This window comes from Cinclus cinclus, chromosome 5 (genome assembly GCF_963662255.1).
Source record: "Cinclus cinclus chromosome 5, bCinCin1.1, whole genome shotgun sequence".
NCBI lineage: Eukaryota > Metazoa > Chordata > Aves > Passeriformes > Cinclidae > Cinclus > Cinclus cinclus.
In genome coordinates, this window is record NC_085050.1 from 41805555 (window position 1) to 41828844 (window position 23290).

The 23290-nt window shown below is 36.9% G+C and overlaps 1 protein-coding gene across 1 annotated transcript in view; it reads left to right on the plus strand.

Moving 5' to 3' along the window:
• Positions 1-22900, plus strand: part of GLRB (glycine receptor beta) — a 45073-nt gene extending 22173 nt beyond the window's left edge. Inside the window, exons 5-9 of the mRNA XM_062493719.1 lie at positions 1673-1755; positions 4412-4552; positions 7718-7870; positions 11959-12251; positions 22604-22900. Of these exons, the coding sequence (XP_062349703.1) occupies positions 1673-1755; positions 4412-4552; positions 7718-7870; positions 11959-12251; positions 22604-22900 (967 nt within the window). The remainder of the gene's footprint in view (positions 1-1672; positions 1756-4411; positions 4553-7717; positions 7871-11958; positions 12252-22603) is intronic.
• The last annotated feature ends 390 nt before the right edge of the window (positions 22901-23290 follow it).

Consider the following 23290-nt stretch of genomic DNA (forward strand, 5'->3'; position numbering starts at 1 on the left):
TCCCACAGAAAAAAATTATTCTATGTTCTGTGCTTTTCTACATAAATGATCTAAAAAACTCTGAATTTGCAAGTGTGTTTGATGATACCAAAATATGCAGGATGGTAAAAGTAAGATACAACAGTGAGAACCACAAGTCAATCTAAGGATTAGGCAACAAAGAATGGGATGAAATTCAATGTAAACACTGGAAATTATGCATGAGGGAAAAACTTCACATGAAACCTGATTGATCTAGAGTTGGTTATTACCAGTCAAAAAAATTACCTTTGAGTAGTAATAGATAGTTCTCTGAAAATGTCAGCTAATAGCTCAGTACTATTTGAAAAAGTGAATTGAATTCTTAGAAGTATTAGGGATGAAAGTTATGCCACTGTATAAAAGTATGCTATATTTACATCTTGAATGCAATTCTGGTCTTCCAGCTATAGGAAGGCAGGCTGGGATAGTGAAAGGTATGGAACAGCTGAGAAAGGCTGAACTTTTCACACTGGAAAAAGCAAAATAATTGAGGTGGTGCCAAAGAGATCTCTAAATCACAAATGGCACAGAGAGAATGGATGGACATTGATTTTTTTGCCTTCTTTTGCATTGAAAGGACTATGAGAGAGACTAACGATAGATAGAAGTATGATTAGAGTGTGTGCAGATTAGCTGTGGTGTTCTTTGCTGCAAGATGCTGTCTGTGGATGTTTATGTGGTGTTGGGGTTTAACCCCAGCTGGCAACTAAGTATCATTCACTCACTTCCTCCTGGCTTCAATGGGATGGGGAGGAGATGTAGGAAAATAAAGCCCGTAGAAGCTGTGGGTCAAGAATCACTTAAAAACTGCAGCAAAGTAAAACAAAATGAAAGTATTAATGCTGATACTAATTGTAGTAAAAGGCACAGGTGGAGAGAGACATAAAACCATGACAAACAAATGATGCAAAATAGAATTGCTCACTACCTGCTGACAGATGTCCATCCCTTCTCTGCTGCCTCCCATCTCCTTATGTACCTGCTCACTGTCAGAGTATGGGATACTGAAAAGTCCTTGATTTAGGGTAAGCACTACTCAGCACCAACCAGAAACATCAGTGTGTTATCCATGTTGCCCTCATACTGTATCCAGAACACAGCACTGTGCCAGATACTAGGAAAAATATTAACTGTCTCAGCTGAAACCAGGACACCTAGATTCCAGAAAGCAGCTGAAAGCAAAACAACGGAGACAAAAAAATCTGTTGATGTCCCTTAAATACTGAAGAATCCTTTCTGGTTTAGGAAGCCCTTTTGGGTGCAACTTTTGGGTGCTGCTGGATATCTGGCAAAATAACTTCCAGATTGCTGTAGTGTCATATTCTTCTTTAGAAGTCCATCACTGGCCAATGCTGGAGACAGGACTCTGTTTTGTATGGACATTTGGTTTGGTTATTCTATGACCTATTTGTATTTTTTCTTGTATTAGCAGTTCTATAACTTATGATCTTCTATGTGTTTAAAACCGTCTATCATTTTTTATTGTCTTATTTTATCTAGAGAGATCTCCTTTGCAAACTGCTAATTATAACTTTTAAACTTTGTTTCTGCTCTTTTAAAGTCAAAAACTTGTGATTTTTTCTCTCTCATGGCTGCCTATTGCTTACCTGGCAGCTCACACTGTTTTTAAATACCATTTCTGTATTTTCAGATTATCTATTACACTGTCATGCCCTTTGGACTTGACCTTGTTTCCTATGGATACACAGCGCTGCAAGATGCAATTGGAAAGCTGTATGTAAATCACTCTGTCCATAAGAACAGTTCTCTTCTAGGCATGCATGAGAATCAAACAAAAATTATTAATTCTGTTTACTGCATCCCAACGTTTTTAATGAATCATGAAATTGGTACTCACTGGTTCCTACCAACTACATTTTCCTATCAAAGATGTTTCTTACTTTTATGGCACTGTGCACTCTTAGTTTTAGCTTTTGCTATCAACCAGAATGGTAACTGAGGTATTTTATAAAAGCATTTTATAAACTGAGATAAATAATAAATAAGAGATAAATAAACTGAGATAAATGGAAGTATATTATTTGGAAAGAAGAATGGTTTTGCCAGGTAGTTTTAATTTCTGCAACCTGTGCTGCTTTGTAGGTTGTTGGGGCCCAATGTATCCCCTTGCATTGATGATGCATTGGTATTGTTTGGAATTCCTCTGATGCAGTAGCAAAGGAAAAGTATTTGATGCCAAAGCAGTGAGATCATTTAGTATCAAACTTTTTGAAAGTGGTTTCAGGATGTGTTGTAGATGTAGTTGGGCATCTATTCCTGGTCTCCAGGTGATTAATCTTACAACAGGGCAGATGGGTCACATCTCTGAAGGGCTTCATGCCATGCTGGAAGTTGCAGATAAAATGTTTCTGAAATCCATCTTCCCTCCCTGTGCCCCAAGTACACAGGTGTCTGCTCAGCTACAGCTTTTTCCAACACTTTGATCCTTGGTGATCCCACTTTCATGGTAATTCTGTTTCCCTGAATAAGGATGAGCGTGAAGCAGAGAGAAGTCTGCTCCTGCTGTAACATAAAAGCATTTAGCTCTTACTCCATCAGGTCAGGTGGGAAAGGTGAGGTTAGGGGAAGGAAGTCACAACTGAAGAAAAAGTAAGGTTAACCAAAGCTGGGCAGGGTATCACAATGGGGACAAAGCTAATAATAATAATAATAATAATAATAATAATAATAATAATAATAATATAGTTTTACAATTTAGGTTTTGATTGTCAGCATTTATCTTTAGAATTTTAGCATGTCTATAGTAATTTTGTTCATCCCTTCTATGTATGTACGTTAGCTCTTGTACATGATAATGTACATTACATGAAGTAAACTCTTAAGGAAAATCCAAATCAGTTTGGAATTAATCTGGAATTATTTAGTAATACTAATGGAAGTTCACTCAAGATTTCTCATTCCAGAAAGTTCACTTGCTTTATAAGTGTCGAGAGGTATAATCATGCAAGGATAAATTACTTGTTAAAAAAAAATAATGCTAAGATTATATACTGAAGTTCAGTGAATTTGCTTCTTTGAAAAGACTGTGTACTAAACTTTCTTCTACCTTTTAATTCAGTTGTCAAAAGTAAGAAAGGTACCCATGACTTCCTATCTGTTCTTCCAATTCTTTCCCTGTTAGCCATTGGCAGTTTTATTCTTAGGTTATTTTCAAATGAATATTTTGGTTTTTACTTGCTAAACTTCAAAATAAAAAAGGCCATCAGTCATTACTAGGATGTCCTCATATCCACAGTTATCATATGCCCAGTTCTACATAGTCTCTATAGACAAAATTTTCACTCTGCAGTAATTTTTATCATAAAGGATCTTGGCAGTTTTGTGATATGTTGTGTGTTGGAACGGACATTAATACCAATTTTTTATAGTATATTATGGAGCTTTGAAACATTGTGATTTTTATTAAATTATTGTGAATCTTAGAGACATCACTTATGGTTAGTTTTATTTTCTTAATCGCAACTGTTTTTCAAAAATTAAAAAGAATAATCTAATGCCTCCAGCAAAAGAATGGCACTTTAAACATTTTTCTCAGGCTTTGAAGTGCAAAACGATGCATTCCAACTCCCATCTTTTCTGTTTCCTCCTCTCTGTTTGCATTTAAAACAGACATTATCTCTGAATTAAGTTAATCTGTAATGAACAGAAGGTAGCAAAAAATTACATGTAAAATCATGATCCAGATTATGCATATTTAATCAATTTTGCTTTATTCTTGAATACTGTGAGTCTAACTTGCACTGCCTCTCACTTGGTGGTTGTGTATATATTATGATTTAGGCGCTCAGAGGTTTGCTGATGTCTGTCTGTACTCAGTAGATCATAAAGGCACTGAACTAATTTCCGTAGGACTGCACATCTGCTCTTATTCCTGGTCAAGTATTTCCTTAATGGCAATGCTTTCATGAATCAGGCCTTTTAGTCTGAGCAAACAAGTAATGTGGTTGTTTTGCACAAACACCAAGATTCGTCATGGTAATTAAGTTGTTAAATTCTTTTGAAGTTACTCAGACTCATAAGTTCTGTTTAAAATTCATCTTTTTCATATTTGCTGAAGTAGAGTATGAATGAATATGGAGGCTTGAAAGCTGTGGGAAATACAGCTTTGGTGTCTTTGTTTGAGAAGTGCACACTGTAACAAGTACCTCTTAGTCATCCTAATATTATTGATAATGTAAAGTTTCACCCACTAAGTCCTAACTTCAGCCTACATAAAAATGCAGCTGCAGATTATTTAATTTTTGTATTTAATTATTTGAACACGAAATAAAAAGACTAAAAGATATACAATACATATATGCTAGGTTTTCTTGCTGAGTTTACTGTGATTAAGGTGGTTCTTTAAACAATTATTATTTTGTTCTTTCAGTTGGTTACACAACTGATGACTTACGGTTTATCTGGCAGTCTGGAGATCCTGTACAGTTAGAGAAAATTGCTCTGCCTCAGTTTGATATTAAAAAGGAGGATATTGAATATGGTAACTGTACCAAGTATTACAAAGGCACAGGTAGGTAATATAAGTTATTGCCTTGGTAATATACTCTAAGCAATTACTGTTTATAGTTAATAGCTAATGTTCCAGTCCATGTCATACATTTCCTGGGATAAAATAGATTACTTTTGGTTAGTGAGTGGTTCATATAATGGCAAGTTTAATGTGTGATCATTACAAACTAGTTCAATATAGAAATAGCCAGGTTGAAGGGATTAAAGGTTGTCTTGTCTTTCCTTACATACATCATGATCTTACTATTACTCTTTTATTTCTATGGTCCTAATATTTGTTTATGCTTGTAAATGTCAAACTTTTCTTAATGAATGTTCATGGAGAATCATGCCAGTTGCATGTACTTCCATATGCTTCAGCCTGTGGATTCTTCCTTTCTCTAAATGTGCTGGAAATTCTGTCATTTTTGAAAACTGCTTGCAATCCTCATCCCTCTATTCATATATTCCCATGATTATGTTTTTAATGTGGGCTCACATTTTTCCAGTGGTTTCTGTACTCTAGCTTTTAATTATTTACCTTTTTCCCCTTGATTGTTTCTTGTCTATAATTATATCCAAACTACTTGTGCTGTGACAATCACAAGACTTTCTACAAGAACAGCTGTATTTTAGTCAGTGCTTTTACATTATGGGAATAAATCTTCTGTTAAAACTCGATTGGGAAGTCTGTGGTGCTGCAGCTTCTGAGGACCCTCTGCAAGCTTCTTGTTGCCTATTCAGCTGAAGTGGAGGGTCTGTTACTTGCAGTTGCTTCTGTGGCAGATTCCAAGCCTGGAGATATCTCAAGGAACCTTAGCAAATCTCAGAGTTAAGAATTTAATTTGAAAAGACAGTGAAAATAAAAGTGAGCTTTGGTTTTTAGCTGCAAAATGAGTGAGATTTCAGCCTAAGAACATAATTCAGCCTCTCAGGTGATTTATAACTTGTAAACAATAAGAAAATAGCTCTCTCAGGAAAATTCTGATTTTTTGAAAGCATATCCAGCAGCTATCAGTGATTGCATTCAGGATATGGTAAAACTTTACTTAGCAGTGAGAAAAATATTTTTTTCTTAATTACAAAAATGAAATTATTGAAAACAATAGTCATAAAGTAGTGAAAAACTAAAGTAATGGATCTTGCGTTTCCCAAGTAAAATTCATACAAATGGGAAAATTGTAAAACTTACATACTATTGTGATATTTTGAGATGTGCCCTAAATCTGGAATTAAATGTCTAAAAGGCTTTGGGTATTTCAGGTATTTTTAGGAACCTTGAGGAATATATTTAAGAACTATTATTAATATTTAAGAACTATACACAAAGAAAATCAGTGGTGTTCTCTCATGTTTCAGCAACTTGTGACCACAAATGACATGGTCCAAAATGTTCAGAAAAATATTCACGTTCTGTGTGTGTGCTTTGAACATTAAACAAAGAACATGAGCAAACCATTTTGAAGTTTTCACAATTCTTTTATTGCAAACCCATTCTATTAAGAACCTCCATTTAATCTCATAACCAAAACCAAAATTAATACTTCAGTTATGTTTGTCAAATATTTAGTACTCTGAAGTATTTTTAAAGGCTGTTTCAATGTTCTGGTTTTTTTATTTACTTGAAAATTCTTATGCTGAAGATATTTTTTTAAAAGCAGATTTCAAACAGAGAGCTAAATTATTTTGTCAGATAATCAAGATAAGTTTTCCATCAAGGAGCAGATTTTAAAATTATGTCTTATGCAGTAGTTCCCTGACAACTGCTATAACCCTTAATCTTTACTGCCTATTTCTGTCAACTGATGTTTTATCATACCTACCTAAGTTGAAAGAGGGTCAGGAAATCTGGGCTGCTTTTGTAGCAATACAATGAATATTTATATTTGCAAATTTCCTGTTATTCATCAATTTTATGACAGATCAAATAGATCCTTTTGAGCTGAATGGTGAGGGCAATAGATGCTCTAGCTGATGAAATATTATTCAAATGAAGGCATGCATAATGCATTTCCTCCATAACACAAACAAATAATAATTTTGAAGGTCATTCCTCATTTGAAAACAAAACCTAAAAGTGTCTGGAATTCATTCATAAATTATAGAAGGAAAATTTTTCAGCCAACTGATCTCTGAAGATGATAGAATGAGCTATAAAGTACAGTATAGTGTCTTCTACACAAGGATGTTTGTCTTAATGTTTTACAGTTTTGTTGTTACGGTGTTTGTATGCCCAAACAGCACTTTTATGATGACATATCATTGTACAGCACTTAACTGGTACAAGATGGAAGGTAGAGAGAACTTTTTGACACATTCTATCTTCTACATAAGTTTCTCACCAGCTGGATTGATAAATACAGTCTGATTTGAATTTTGAAGTTGTTGTAATGTAACATAGGAATGCCTTTTTCTTGTGATAGGATAGTTTTTGAAGTTTTCAAGTTTTTTCCAAAACTGTTGTGTTATTATTAACATAAGAATTCCAGTTCTTCTAACTGAGTGGAAATATGGACAGAAATTATCTTCTGCTTATCAGTCTTCTTGATACATTTGTTATCTCCAGCAAAATGTCTATTTAACTGCAACTTTGTGTTTAATTAGACTTAAACATCTTCTGAAGTTTGTGTGCTTTAGATCTTAATTTTAAAAGATTTGATACATTATTCCTTGTTTACAAAATTTGAAGCTTTTCTGGAATATTTTTAAAAATGTCTGTAGCAGTTTTAGTACTTTCAGTACTGAGGAAATTTCTTGTTAGAGTCACATTCAGAACATCTCTTTCCATTCTAAACCTGCTAGACTAATATTTCTCAATTGATCTTTTGCACAAATTAATGCTAATTAGTATTTTCAGATGAGCTTAAGCTAGTGGGACAGCTAGACTCCATTGGTTTTATCTGGACTGCATCTTGAAGCCAGCATCAAGCTGGGAGTCACTTCAGCCTCCTGCTGCATTGAAAAGTGGAAGGGTTCCCTACAGAGCACAAAGTACCACAGCCTAACCACACTTGGTGCTTAAGTAGATCTGTGTTATGAACTTTTTTTTTCAAATTAAGCTCTTTGCCTTTATAAAGAAAATCAAAGCATTGAACTTTTACTCTTAAGCAGAAAAAGACCTCGAAGATATGGATCAGAAATTCACCTGCAAAGCACATTAAACATTAATGCATTTATTTATTTAAAGGTTATTACACTTGTGTAGAAGTAATCTTCACTTTAAGAAGACAAGTTGGATTTTACATGATGGGTGTTTATGCTCCTACACTGCTAATTGTTGTTCTGTCCTGGCTGTCATTCTGGATCAATCCTGATGCAAGTGCTGCAAGAGTTCCACTGGGTAATCTTCGTTTTCAAGTACTGTCACAATCCACTTTAACACCATTGAGCCATTCTCAGTTGCTTTGGCTACATGACACTGAACCCTGAAAGCAACTTCACTTCCATTATCCACTCATCATTTTCACTGAAATCTGCTCATTCCAAGTCCTAAAAACTCCACCTTGGCATTAAAACTTCACTTGATAGTAGTTCCAGCATTTGGGCAACAGGCACAATGTCTCTGCTCCTCTCAGCCTGGACAAATCTGATCCGTCTATGCACAGGTGATGCTGCAAACACACAATATGCAGTTTACGAGAATTTCAGCATTTGAATAATCAGCAAGAAGGCAGGATGATAAGTAGGGCTCTAAATAGCTACCTATTGGAGAAGTCTTTTTGAAGGGTAATAGAAGCAATATTTGGAAAAGATAAAGAAATTCTTATTACCTGACTGGCTGTATTTCATTAAAGACCCACTTCATGAGAGTACTTCAAGCTCATGCAGTCATGCTGCTCAGCGCAACACATTTATTATGAAATAGCAGGACACAGACTTAATAGTAACAATATTATCCTGACTAATTTCTTCCTTGGGTTGTACACAGTCTATCCTTGGGTTGTACAGAGGACTACAGGTCTGGCATGGCCAAACCTGCTGACCCCAAGAGCTCAGTGATGTGCAGCGCCAGGCTCTTGCATCCTGACACTTCTATTTCGATTCCATTTCCCATGTTCTGGCCTCCCAAGGCTTCCATTTTCCCTAGCACTCTCTCCTCTCCAAGTCTATACCTTCCAAATTTTTGCCACTAAACCAGGAGGTTTAGTGCACCTGTTTTCAATACCCCATTGGTACAGTTGCAAATCCCTCCAGCTGCCTGCCTTGCTCAGAAACCTCTTACCCACACTGGAGCCACCATGCCCTCACAGGATATAACTCTCATGCAGCCTTGCCTTTTTTTTTTTTTTTTTTTTTTTTACCTTGAAATAGTTACTTGAGAAGGAGTCTGAATCTGTATTAGTTTAATGTCAAGTAACCAATATAATCTTTTATCTAGAAAAGTTGCAAGGTTGCATTACATAATGCAAAACTTTAAGAGAACATTTGAAGACAATAAGGGTGAGGAAAATGCAACATACATTAAATTAAAAAGAATGAAAGAGGAAGTGGAAAACTAGGATCAAAACCAAGCTTTACCACCATTTTTATAACCCTATGCTTCAAATATTGGACCAGATGGCTTATTAAAGATAGATTTATAAGAGTATTAGCATAGATTTAAGTAGCATGGATGTCTTTGTAACTAAATATGCATGTTTATTTATTGTTTGTTTATTTTGTTCATTGTAAGTGTTTATTGGCTTCTTTCATGTATTAATATTTCTGAAATAATGAATTTTCAAATATACTATCCATTGGCCTGGCTATGTGACTTTTCCTTAATTCCCATAGAAACGAAAAACCCTCTAAATCTGACACCCTAAATCCTAAATCAACACTTAGTTGAGTCAGTATTTAGTATGACAGTTATTAACACTGTCACTGGGGTAAGATTTATCTTTCTCCAGTTTCAGGAGAGCAACAAATTAATTCTTCTAGTGACATCCTTGAGATCCTTGACCTTGAAATATAACAAGATTAACATTTGTGTGTCAAGTAAATGATATCTAGCCCCAAGAAACTGTACCAGTGGCTAGTTACAGATCTTATTAGATGAGAAACTACTTACTCCAGATCTTTCAGATTATATATATTTGTGCTCCTCATTCACATTTGAGGCACCAAGTGCAGCTGCTGCCAGAAGTGCAGCTTACAACTCTGGCACTAGGGTCTCCAAGGCCATGCCAACATTCATCAGGCAGCAAATGGTTGCTGAATAGAAGATTTCTGTGCTTCTGTCTCACTTTATTGTTACTTTGAAAACCTAGAAGTCTCTTAGACTCTGAAAGTGAATTCTTCATTGGAGAAATCTATACAAAAGGAAATTAGCTGCTGGTCACCATGACCTCAGTTGCTCTACTGAACATGTTAATAAAAGCTCCACAAAAATCAGCTAGAATTTATAAGTTAGTTCTGTAGAATTCAAACCAAGATTGTAAGGTGAAGTATTCTAAGGTCTGAAAAGTGGGGTTACAATGTTTTTTGGCACCAGGCATGATATTAATTGTCACCTATTAAGATAGTAAACACTTTAAAGTTGGTAGGAAAAAGGTACTATATCCAAGACGTTGAGCCAGTCCACCTTATTGGCTAATCTGGTTATTGAGGAGAAGGATGGAGGCTGCCCTTCAGCAGTCAAGCATAGCCATGCATGGTATTTGATACAGTACACTGTTAGAGAATGAACAGCATGCTGAACACAGGCAAATGTGTCCTAGATATATTAAGAGGCAGTATGGCCTTTTTTTTTACTTCGGAATTCCTTGTGATCCATAATTAGTGTCCATCCCCAGTCTGCAGGTGTTGGTAAGTGAATTTTTTTTTTTTCAAAGTGAAGCATTCTATGCTCACTTTTTATCCTTATGGAAATGTTTGTATGTGAATGTTTCAGATACAGTAGATGAAAAGGAATCCAGAGTGTACACTAAGGAGTCAGTTCAGTATTTGCTGTATCATTCTGTTTTGAGATAACACATCTGGTCATTCTTTATTATCCACATGGAAAAAAAAAATCCAGCTTTGCAGTGATACATTGACACTACACATTTCTAAATCAAACATCATAAGATTTTGTGGTTTAAAATTACATGACTGTAAACATTTCTTTCGGCTTCAGTGTTCTAAGAGCTAGTGAATTGTCCATTTGAGGTTAATACTAAATAAAGTATCATATCAATCTTATTGAAATCCAAATGGGAACAGTAGCTAAAGAATCTGGTGTTTGTGATCAAGTAGAAATGAATATTTTCATAGGCCAATACAGACAGTTTCATTTTAATTTACATTTTCACATCCTCAGTTACTTAAAATGGATCTGAAGGAAATCATCTCTCTGTGAATGACAAAAAAATTCATGCCGTATAAGAAACATAGTTGAGACTAACTAAATATCTCTTTTTGGCCAACGTTTTTATAGACATCAAATCTATTTCATAAAGTTGCCCACTCATAAACAAAGAATTTTATCATTAGGATTCCCAAAACAAAAATGGGACATTCTGAACTTGGAGATTGAACTAAGTTTTCACCACATGACTGCCATTTCTAAAGTCAGCTTTTTCCAAATGTAGCTGTTCATGCTAATATTTTCTCAGGAGCCTGTGAGAAATCTTTATTTGGGGTCAAGCTTCTATTTTGTCTCTTGCGATATGAATCCTGTGTTGATGGTGACATTTGGAAGTGTTGTTAGGGGAAATGCTTGGTGAAATCCATGACGAGTATGACCTTTTGACAGCCTTTGCACATGCAGGCTTTTTTAGTTATAAGGGCTTCATGAAATGCCCTTTATCTAGAAAGCTTCCTCTAGATCCTGGAAGCTCAAATAGGAAATAATTGTACACCCTCAGTCACCTCCATGCTTTCATCTTCTCAGGAATTAGGAACAAAGGCTTTTTGATTTGCTCATACAGCTGTGCTCTTCAGCAAAACCTTTCCTTTCACGTAAGGTCTGAATATCACACTTGTGAACAGGTCATTCAGAGAACTGCTCCTGCTGTAGCACAGTTTAGATTTCTGGGACAATGCCAGTGTAATTTAAAGGACCTGGAGGCTTTTTGTGTTAGGTGTCATACATTTCTCTTCCACCTTGCCATAACTAAATGCCCATTGTAAGATAAGTCTTTGGAAAGCCCATTTCCCAGCTGTGCAATGTGTGATGGGACAGGGAATAACAACCAGTTTAGCCTCACTTACTTGTTTCTCTGTTTATAAAATGAAAGTATTCATTATTAATAATTCATCATTAACTGCACTATCCTACCAAAGTGTTTAACTTGTTCATTAGCTGAAGGAATGTGCACTTTTTACACCTACTGCACCGATCACACTGTGAAGTCCCATTCACTGTTAAAAAACATCATTCACTATTGCCTGTTTCAGAGGAAAAGCACAGCCAGTATCATTAAAGGGAAGTTTTCTTATTCAGTATATTGTTTTCTCTTTTTGTAGGTATTTTCTCCGTGCTCAGCTTGGCATCTGAATGTACCACTCTTGCCGCTGAACTTCCCAAAGTGTCTTATGTGAAGGCCTTAGATGTCTGGCTGATTGTTTGCCTTCTCTTTGGGTTTGCATCCCTGGTGGAATATGCTGTGGTTCAGGTAATGCTAAACAATCCAAAGAGAATTGAAGCTGAAAAAGCAAAGATTGCCAAGGCAGAGCAAGTGGAAGGGAAAGGTGGAAATGCTGCCAAGAAGAACACTGTGAATGGCACAGGGACTCCTGTTCACATCAGCACTTTACAGGTAGGAGCTGCAAAGCTTTGAAAAATCAGCATTCTTCTCTATTAACCCAATTCCAGGAATATACTGTTTGTAGTAATTTTGAATAGAGCTTAACCTTGGAAGGGGCCACGATATTAAAAACATGCTGGTAACTATTGGCTAGCAATCTGACCAATTGGTCCCTAGTGATTTGGGGTCAGAAGTTCTAAGTGAAAAATTTGTCTTTTAATATGGTAGGGTTGTAGTTTCTGCTTAGCTTCAGGTAAATAAAGTAGCAAGCAGCTTTACAGTTGCTGTTTTTCTCATAATAAGTAGCAGCTGTCAAACTGTAACTGTTCAGAGGACAGAACTCTCAAGACACTTTTTGCTGAGAGCATGCTCAAATAATATTGGTTTCCCTGGGATGGCCACAGCTGCACTGCATTGAATGTCTATGAAGCCAGGAATCCGGAAGTCATGGCATGTGTAGACGAAAGACAAGTCTGTTTGTGTCAAACTGTTCCTGGATGTCTTGTGTTGCCAGATGGAATTTATGTGTAAATCAGTCAGATTTCACGATATGATTAGAGATGACATGTACATCTTCACTCAGGCTGAAGTTTTCCATCATGTTGCTGAATTCCTGATATTTTAGAAGTCCCTATTTGTGCTCCAAGAGTTATCAGACATCCCAGTCCAACTGCCTTCAGTCCTAAGTGATATTTACTTGACATTTATTCTGCAGAAGAAAATTAATTATTCTACAACATGTTTAATATTAATTTGGCTTGTTCTTTTCAGTGACTCAGCAATTCTGTTGTATAAAAATAAAGCTATTTGGCTAGATCCAAGTGGTAATATTGCCATACTATGACTTCAATGTTTCTTTAAGGAAGGAGCAGTTTATGCAAGAATGGCTGAAATCCTGTCTTAATACTAAGATGGGATTACCCCATAATTAATTGCCCCCAGTCCAGAAGAGCTGTAGGTATTGCAGAACAGTGCACTTAGCTACCATAATTCTCCTCTGGTAGAAGAATCTTTGGGAAATATTTTGGTAGGCAACTAGTCTCAGCTTAGAGTAACCCCATGACTGCTTTGACTTGTGGCACGAGTAATTTCCCAAGCCCAGGCAACATGAGAACTGAGTATAAAGAAAATGGCTCTGCTGTGGTTTTGCTTTCCTTAAACTGAATGTGATAATTTTGTGTTGAGCAATCTGCAGGTCCCAAATTCAGCTGTTTCTTCTGACAAAAGAGTTGCAAAAATCCAGCAGAGCAGCATATATATATTTTTCATTATTCCAGTACTTAAAAAGTGTTAAGTGTTCAGCTTGATCAGTTAAAAGTTTGACAAAAAATTACTGTTTTTCAGTATCATGTACAAACCCAATTGATAAATTACTGATTCTCCTTGGTATGCACACCCTCTAAGGTATATGCCATTGTCATATCCACATGGAAAACATAATTATCTTTTATCACCTATGTTGTGCTTTCGTCTTAATTTTTTTTCAAGAAGGCACTGATATATGGTGTATTTTATGACTTAGAAGGGGAATCATTATCCACAGAAGTTCAGCAATTTTCCCCATGAATGGTGCCTAGCAGTAGGCTGAATGTTTTTACAATTCAGAATTCAGTCTGCCCTCCTGTCATAGCAGCTCCCCTCCATGATCTTGAAATGTCAGCCTCAGCTTCTCATGTTTGACCTGCACTTTTCAGTCTTCCCTGTTTCTTATGAGAGACCATTAACATTCCAGTAGCTTTTGATGATCTTTATACAGAGATTTACAAAAAAATTTATTTGCCTAGACATAGTGGAAATAGGTATTCCTTGCTGTAAAAGTTGGTTATGTGTCTGAGTGGCTCATGGCTAATGAACAAGCTTGAATTAATCCACATGCTTTGGAACATCACCTACCAGAGCAAATGTATCCTGGGCTGGTAATTTCTGGGAAGATGACCAGGCTGAGATAGAAAAATGTCCCAGACCAATGAATCATTTGACATGGGGATGTGGTAGGACAGTGATGCTAGATTTTATATATTTGAAAGCTATAAATCTGCCTAGCTGAAAACTCCCTCTCTGAACCTTCTACTGTGTAGGCATACTTTGAAAGTTCTTGGCCCTGGAAGAGCCTGTACTAAAGTCCTAAATCAGAACAGGTGTAAATCTTTCGGTAGCTCTGACTTCTAATCCAAAACTAGACCTGCCCCACAAAATTTGGATTGCTCCCCATACAGACCTAGTAATGATCAAGTAGAGAATGCATTTTTCATATGGAAAATATGCAAGGGAGAGAAACATTAAAGAAGCAGGTAATGGAAAAAAACTGTAGGTTGAAAGGCATAAAGAATATGAAACAAAAAGAGGCTAGAGTGCCATCCCAGAAGTTCAGGAGCTGTTTCTAATCAGGTTCATGTAGGATTATGTGGGAGGCAAGAGCAAATAGTTTGCTGAATGTCTGGAAAGGCTTAGGTGGCCTGGTGTATAACTTTAGGAGAAAAGAAAGACTTATAACTGCACGCCTGAAGTAAGTAAATGGCCTATAGTAATGTTTAAGGATGGTCTTTTTCCCCATAGGAGGTGATGTTCAGCAAAAAGTGACTGAGGGTGTAGCTGGAAATGTCAGCATAGCTAGGCTTGAAGCAGTGGATAGACCAGATGGGACTTGAAGGTAAAGCCAACAGAAAAGACAGGGAAACAGAAAACTCAAGTAGGGAAAAACAGAGAACATGAATAATTCCATTTATAAGTTTTTTTCCTGTTTAAATTAAGCTCTTACATATTATGAAGCATTAACTGAATGATGCTGATACGTATCTTTAGGTTATTAGAGGGGAATCAAATTTAAAAACATAAGTTACTTTACTTAAATTTAAAATGCCTGTGATCCTGATGCTGTGGCAATTCGTGTTCCCTGAGCAGCAAGTTGTGCATTTGCTGCTTCTGCACTTTGCAGCAGGGATGTCTCTGGAGGAGATGTGGGGAAAGGGCCTACATGAAAGGGGAGTTGCTGGGTTGAGAAGATTCTTGGTGTGAGGAGAATCAGAGGAAAGCAAGTGGGGCAATCAGGCATCCCTGGTTCCAGTCTTCATGGAACAACTTGTTTTCATGTGTTTGCTCCATTTGTGGAAGTTAAAATGCCATCTGGTTTGGAAACTCAGCATATTTGATTTTAGTAAAAAACAACTGTAACAAAACCTCAGTGATAATCCCTAAAAATACAAACAGCTATTGTTCCATGTTTATGGAGTAAAGGAAGAAGCTTTTAAATGGATCCTAAATATTAAAAGCTTAATGTAGTTCATAATTGCAGGCTAGGAGAAGAGATCCCCTGTAACAGAACCTGCGAGGGTCCTCTGAAAGTTTTCAGCAGAAAGCAGTTTTGTCATTGTGTCAATTGTCAGTGATCATGACCAATAATCACAGCAGTGACAGTGAAGATGGCAGGGTGAAAAGAGTGCTCACAATTTGCCAATCGCCCAAAGACAGAGAAAGGCTTCCATGGATGTATAGCTACTTCACGAGATCCTGGGAACTGTCTGATGTAAAAGCTGCATGTTGCTAACATATGCCAACCCTTCAAGTCCAAGCTTTATGAGTCATGCTCCCTCCAACAAAAACCCTTGAAATGTCAGTGCCATTTTAAACCCATAGGTTTAACAATGTGACTGTCTGATTAAAGTCAAGTGGTCTGTTTGTCAAGATCACCCTGAATCTGTAGGGAAAAGAAGAGAAAATAAGCACTTCTGATGTGTTTTTCTAGGAGAAGCAGTGGCTATGTACTTAGAGCCAAAAAGCCATGAGAAAATACAGCTTGGCTCCCTTAGCTCATAGTTGTCGCAAGTAGATGCTGTTCTAAGCAGAGGAGAAAATTATGCAATCTGGTGATAACTGCTTGCACTGGCTTTTTATTGGGAATCCTCAGCAGGAGTTTGCATGTGTTTCCTAGCAATGAAACATCATGCAGTGAGAAAAACAAGCAAAAAGGGAAATGTTTTGAAGATGAATAATTTTTTTTTGCTTTTGTTGCTGACGTGATTACAGTGAGAGGTTGCGCTGTTGACTGTAACGACACTTCTGATTTGAAAAGTCACATTTTCATCAAACCCATTTATAGAACCTGTCCCCCACAGATAATGTGCTAATGACTGGAGAGAACATTTGCTAAAAGAATGGTTCTGGCAGATAATGAATAGCACTATGCAAGTAGGGGTAATAGCTCTTAATGCCAGTTATTTTTAAAAAGAAGTGGTGCTATTGCTTGCTTTATCTTGTCAGAGCCACATCTAGGTTCTGAGACCTGAGATTGGTTATGTTCATCTCTACTGAGTTATAATGTACTTGGCCACTGGTGACAACCTCTGGTGACCTAGACTTCCCAAGTTTTTCCCCCTCAAGTGGTACTCCAGACTCAATTTTTTTATTGTAGAACCACCAAAAACCCAGCTTAAATTTTACCTTGTACAGAAAACCACAGGCTGCAGCCTATTTTAATAGTTCCTGACAGCATTTCAGGTACAGAGTAGGTACTTTCTGCTCCAGTGACTCCTGTATTCATGCTTTGGAGATAATTCAAAACTTAACTGTACAAAGGCCCCAAGCAGTCAGTCTGCTTTGAGCAGGGAGTTGGACTAGATGATCTCCAGAGGTCCCTGCCAACCTCAGCTGTGCCATAATACTGTGATATTTTGTGTATTAATATTTTTGTCCTGTACTTTGCAAGTAATATTTGGAATGTGGTAGCATATTCCTGTTGAACTGCACCAGAAAATAGTATGAATACAGACTAGTGCTAAACAATCATTACTTTATTGATTATCTGCATCTATCATTATGGTGAGAGCAAGAGAAAAGCACAAAACAAGTGCAGGAGAGATGAATAACAGAGCTTGTTAAAAAACTCCTCCTTTGTCTTGTATGGAAGCCCCTTACAGAGCTGGCAGCACTGGAGACAGATCTGCTTGCCAACAGGAGTTTGGGGTCACAGCAGCAGAGGCAATTTTGTGGCAAGGAGGCTGTGCTGTGTAGGGCAGGGAACACAGTATTGCAGTGGGGAAGCTCTTCAGCCTGACAGAGACATGCTGAGCTTGAGAAGCTGCCAGTGCTGTGGCATGTTTGAAGGAGTTTTAGACAATACCTTTCTGCTCTCAAAAATGATGGCTTTTATATTACACTTCATCCTGATGGATAAAGAGGACTTGATCACAGGATGAACAGTCAATTGGGAAGGATCTTTATTGTATTTGCACAAAACAAATTGAATCAAGTCCCTGGTATTTTTGGGGCTGTGAAAGGTCAGATTTCACAAATTTGAGAACTGTCTAATCTGGATGGAAGAATTTAAACAAAAAGTGTGAATGGTGCTGGTGAGCTAATAATGTTCAAACCAGAATTAAACCCATACTATATAATATATATACTATATCTAAACCTATAATTTAAGAAAAACCCCAAAACTAATAAACATCACAATTGAAAACAAACTCCCCAAAGATTTAAAACTAACTCAGCTTCAAGCATTTCTATTTTATTCTCACTGGCAAATGGGAGGCGATAGCAATTAATATACGCTGAACTCAATAAAATAATTTTGTAAGTAAGAAAAGAGATATCTATTTAGCATAACTGAGGGCAGTAGGAAGTTACTTTGCATGTACAGCAAGAATACAAAACCTTGTAAGAGGAGTAATGGTACTATACTAGGTAGAAGTGCTGTAAGTATCAAGAATTAACTGAAAAGAGAAATGCGTTGAACAAATATTCTGCTTTATGTCTGGGGAAAAGCCAGATATATTCAATCTGTTGATAGAATAGCTCTCATTCACATTAGCTGATGAGAATGTTAAACAATAACTATTAAAGTTAGACATTTTACAATCAAGATTTCAGCTAAAGTTGCATCTAGAAATTTTTTACAGAGCTTGTCTGTGAGTGCTGTGGAACATTAATGTCAATTTTTTAATAAATCCTTTAAATCTTGGAGGGTTTCAAAATACAGCAAGAAGCTAACTTTGTGCTAGTACTTTTAAAAGTTAAGTGGCATAACATAAATAATTATAAGCCTGACATCAATCAGTGAAGAATGTTGCATAGCTTACAGGGTGCTGACTAATAATTACTATTGTCTGTAAGTATTAATTATCTTTAATATTACTCACAATTCCACCCCATGTTAGCTAATAAATCGGTCAGTGAAATTAAAGTTGATCTGGGTGTTTATTGATTTATCAAACTGAATGTAATTTTTTAAAGTGTTATCAGTTAGGTTGACAGAGGTAAATGATGCGAAGGTAAGAAACTCTTTAAGGATATTTTTCTTTGTACATCAGCCTAGTTACATCATCTGAATTATGCAAAATTGAGTTTAGATTTGTTACCATCTCTATGTACCAGCAATTATTCAGACTAACTATAGCCATGCCTCCTGTCTGAATATTGAAGCCAAAAAAATTCAAATTAAAAATAAGGTACATATGTTTCTGAGGAATGAGGTCATGGAAAAAAATTCTCCATCCTGGATGTTTTTAAAGGAAAATCTAGTGTAACTAGTTTGGGCAGTAAATGTGGAAAGTGAGGAGGAGAACCAGAAGCAGCAGAGGCAGAGTTCAGGAGTTAGTTGCTCCTCCCTGCCAGTCTGCATGCATACACAGCACTTACTCTTTCATCTCTTTCCCCATTTTCTTCTCACATTATTCCACTAATTCTGCAATCAAAGGCGTTCTGCAGAGGCACAGGTGCTGCAGCTCTGGAGCAGCAGCAGGTGCTGAGCTTGGCAGTTAGCACCAGTCAGCCTGTATTTTATTCTAGGAGGCTTTTTTAGGTACTTCTGAGCTGTTCATCAAAAGATGGGTATTCTGTCCACCCTACCAAATCTAGACCAGGTGGTCCAGTCCTGGAAGAAACAGGGAACTAGGTCTGTGTTTTGGGCCAAGCTCCAAGAGCCATCACCTTCCTGTGCTGTCCTTTGCCCCCCCCCCCCAATCTATGCCAGAGGAACAAGGACTGGCTGCCCAGCTTCCTCGGGAATGTAGGGTGTCTCTACATTATACCAGAAGCCTTCCCTTCCCACACAGCTGCTCCTCATCCCCTGCTGGGGAAAAGCCATAAATCTGGTGGAAGCATCCTGTGGGTTGGGTCTGGCCCACAGTTTGTGATGCTGGGGCAGGATAAGGCAAATTATATCCAATATTTCCTGTGTCAGGATGAAGTCAAAAGGATATAACATTTAACATTTTACTTTTCTTTACACATCTTTAGTGTACTACTCAAAAATCAAGTTCTACAATACTTTTTGTACAGAAAGTGTTCCTGTAGCCTTTGGTAAGGTTTTCGTGCAGTAAATGTGGAAAGTGAGGAGGATTCATTGTTAGCATTATTGTTAGGCTTCTAGCACAAACCAAGACAAAATTAATAAAAAGGAGATAATCATATATACTTTATATTATCTCACATTTTTAGGGAAACCTGTACGTCAACTGGGATTTAGATTAAAACAACAGAAACATTGGAGAGTTGAAGTGATATATGAGAAAAAAAACCTAAAAATATATTTAGGTAGCAGCTGAGTGTAGTAAATAGAAGAATGTCAGATTTGTAAAGCCAAGGAAACAGATGAAATTATTTTCAAAAGTAACACATACTTATTAAAAAAAAAATTGGGCCAGGTTGATCATTCAAGGAAAATTGTGTCACCCTGATAAATCAGTACTCCATCTGACATTGAACTAAGCAGAGCTCTGTTGAATATGCGTTGAACAGTTCTCTGCTTATAAGGCAGAGGTGACCTAGAATCCACTCTCAGTCCTGAATGGGAATGAGAACCGACTTGAAACAACCTTTAGGGGAGCACTCTAGATACTGCAGTTGAATCAGGAATATTCTGTGCTGTAAATGAGAGAATTTAAGCTTCAATTAGTGTCAGTGAATTTTACACCATATTGCTGGTAGTATGAGAAATGGACTACAATACTTTTCAAATCCAAAAAGAGGCCTATAATTGCATACAGGATTCTATTTCTTGTAGTGGCCTTACTAAATCTTGCTAGATTTGACCATTGGAAAAGATCTGATATTCCTGTAACTCTTCAGTTAACATGCACCCCAGTCCTGCAAGTTCACTTTTTGTTGCACAAGGGTCTGCTTTATATCTTTATTAACTATGTCATGGGATATGATCTGATTGGAAGGAATGTCTCGGATCAGTGAATAATAGCATCCTGTATCACCCAGGGTCATATAATCATGTTGATCTGTGTCTTAGTCACCACCTTATTAAACAGTTTGCCCCTGCTACTCCAGTAACGAGCACTGTCCTAGGCTGTCAGGCCTTTGAGGACTGGGAGACAGTTAAAAAGAATCTATATGTATAGTTTTGTCCTACCATCAGGGACCACCTATCTTCTTTTTCTTTTTTATAACCTGGAATCTTGATTTAGTGGTGGTTTAGGAATGGTAGTCTCCAATTTAGTACTCCCACTAAAACCTGCTCTACCTCCTTGCTCCAAGCAGAAGCACAAAAGGTAGAGGTCATGGTTTGAGATAAGAAAAATTTACTAAAAATGTCAATGAGATAAGAAAAGGAGCAGTTAACAGCAATAATATTAATAACAAAAGGTGTAAGAAAATAAATGATTCACACAGAAAAATTCTCTGACAATAGACAATACCAGATAGCTCCCTCTGCACGTTTTGTCAACATCAGAAAGAATGTCTTTGTGCCAGAAGAGAATCCCTTTCCCCAGCCCTGGCAATGACAAGAGGTGATATAGAATAACCTCTGTGCCCTGGCAATGCCTTCTCCTGCAAAAATTAACCCTCTTCTGGCTGGAACCAAACAGGACAAATCTGCTTCTCCATTTAATGCATCAGTTTCAAAATGCACTGCTTTAATGAGAAATAGAACTCTGGCAAATTTGGGAAGCTGCATCCACTTCTTCCAGAAGGAAGAGCTCCGTGCTTCTCTTCCACCTTGTGCTAGAATGAGCTTTGTCAGTAATGGGAGTAAAAGTCTCAGTCAAAGTCTATGTCTCTTCCTAACTACCTCAGTTCTTTCAATGCAGGATAAGTTGTCACTGTTATAGAGAAGCTAATAATATTCTTCAGAATATTTTTTATTCATCCATAAATGTGCTACTGTATTTTATGACACTACTATTATTATTTTAGTAGTTACAAAATACAACCATGCAAATATCCTAAACTATCATCCAAAAACTGCAGAAAACCAGAGGTGGAGAGAACTGAGGGTAAAATACCTGAGGACATGGTAGAGGAGAGACAGGGTAATGTGTAGAAGGGATGGGCAGCTTTTGGAATAACTGAGTTTTAGTGGACCAGTGACTCCAGGAAGCCTTAGTGAAACTTATATTTATGTCAGTTGCCCATGGGTACAGCCTGATTTGTGAACTAGCATTTTTTCAACTAAGGCTCAGGTTATATATGTGAACAAATTCATAGTCTGTATTTTTTTTTTTTCCTCTGGTTTCCTGAGTAGTCCAATTGAAGTGAAAGTTTGGGAGAGGTTTTACCCAACTCACAAAGCACAGTGCCTTGCAAGTAGTCTCTAAATCACTTCAGACTCCCTGAAGAGTGTGGGGTTGGTTCTCCTAGAGATGAGTTGAATCTGAAATAAAAACTTTATAAAATCCAGGGAAGGGAATATAGGAACCTTTTTTTTTTTTCCCCACAGTAAAAAACTATTGCTAGATCCCCTAGAGCACTAAAGGATCTAAAGGAAACACAAGAATTCTGTTGTTGGATTTAAATTTCCCAGTTATACACTTCTGCAGTACTGAGAACAGTGTTACATTTCCATTATCTGTCTTTAGAGAAGCACTGAGCTCCACGGGTACAAACAAAATGCTTCTCACCATGCCTGACGGTTATCCTAGGAAGAGGTGGAGGATCCTGACCTGATAACTCTTTAGAACGAGAACACTGAAACTGAAATTAACTGCATGAAACATTGAATTTTAGGGCTAATTCTGACTATGGGTTTCAGAGCTCAGAAAAATGCAAGTATTGAATAGTATCAGGCCTGCAACTTTATCAGCACAGAATCAATATCCAAAAATACTCCCCACAAAAATGTTCTCTCCCCTTCTATCATCTTAAAATGGAGTCTAACTATAGCAGATTGCAGAGCATGAGGCATCTTGTGCATGAAAAATTACACAATTATGAATGTTTGGATTAGCTGATATGATTGACTGATCATCCTTAAGTACTCTTTAACATAACCATTCTACAAATTAGTCTGATTTAATGTATCCCTATCAACAAGTAATTTCCTATATGTTTGTTTGCAGTGTTCTTTAGCAGCTGCATGAAGTTTGCTAATGAGTTGTGGTGAGTCGATCATGATTCCCTCACTCTTTATTTCATAGGTTGGTGAGACCAGATGCAAAAAAGTTTGCACTTCGAAATCTGATCTGAGATCCAATGATTTCAGCATTGTTGGAAGCTTGCCAAGGGATTTTGAATTATCAAATTATGACTGTTATGGGAAGCCCATTGAAGTTAACAATGGGCTCGGGAAATCTCAAGCCAAGAACAACAAGAAGCCTCCTCCTCCCAAGCCTGTCATTCCATCAGCAGCAAAGAGAATCGATCTTTATGCAAGAGCACTCTTTCCTTTTTGCTTCTTGTTCTTCAATGTCATATACTGGTCCATATATTTATGATAAATATTTTTTTCATGTGTGTAAAATATAGCCCATTTCATTAACCCTTCCCAGTCATGAAGGCCACTGTGTGAAATTATTCTCATTTGCAAAGCAATATGTTGCATCTTGATGCTGTGCGATTGTACTGAACATATGGCATCTGAAATTTGAATGAAAGCATGACACTGCAATGTCTGTGCTCTGACCAACTATGTATATAAATGTACAGCATACATCCTGCTTTAGGAATATATATGAAGGACAATGCCTACTACATTATAAAGCTGAATAACACTCTTCAGTTATTAGTAACATACAGAAATTTAAAGTGTTTCTGACAATGAAACTGATGTGCACGTTGAGTATTATTAAATCAATATTCTAGTATATGTAGCATTTAACAGCTTT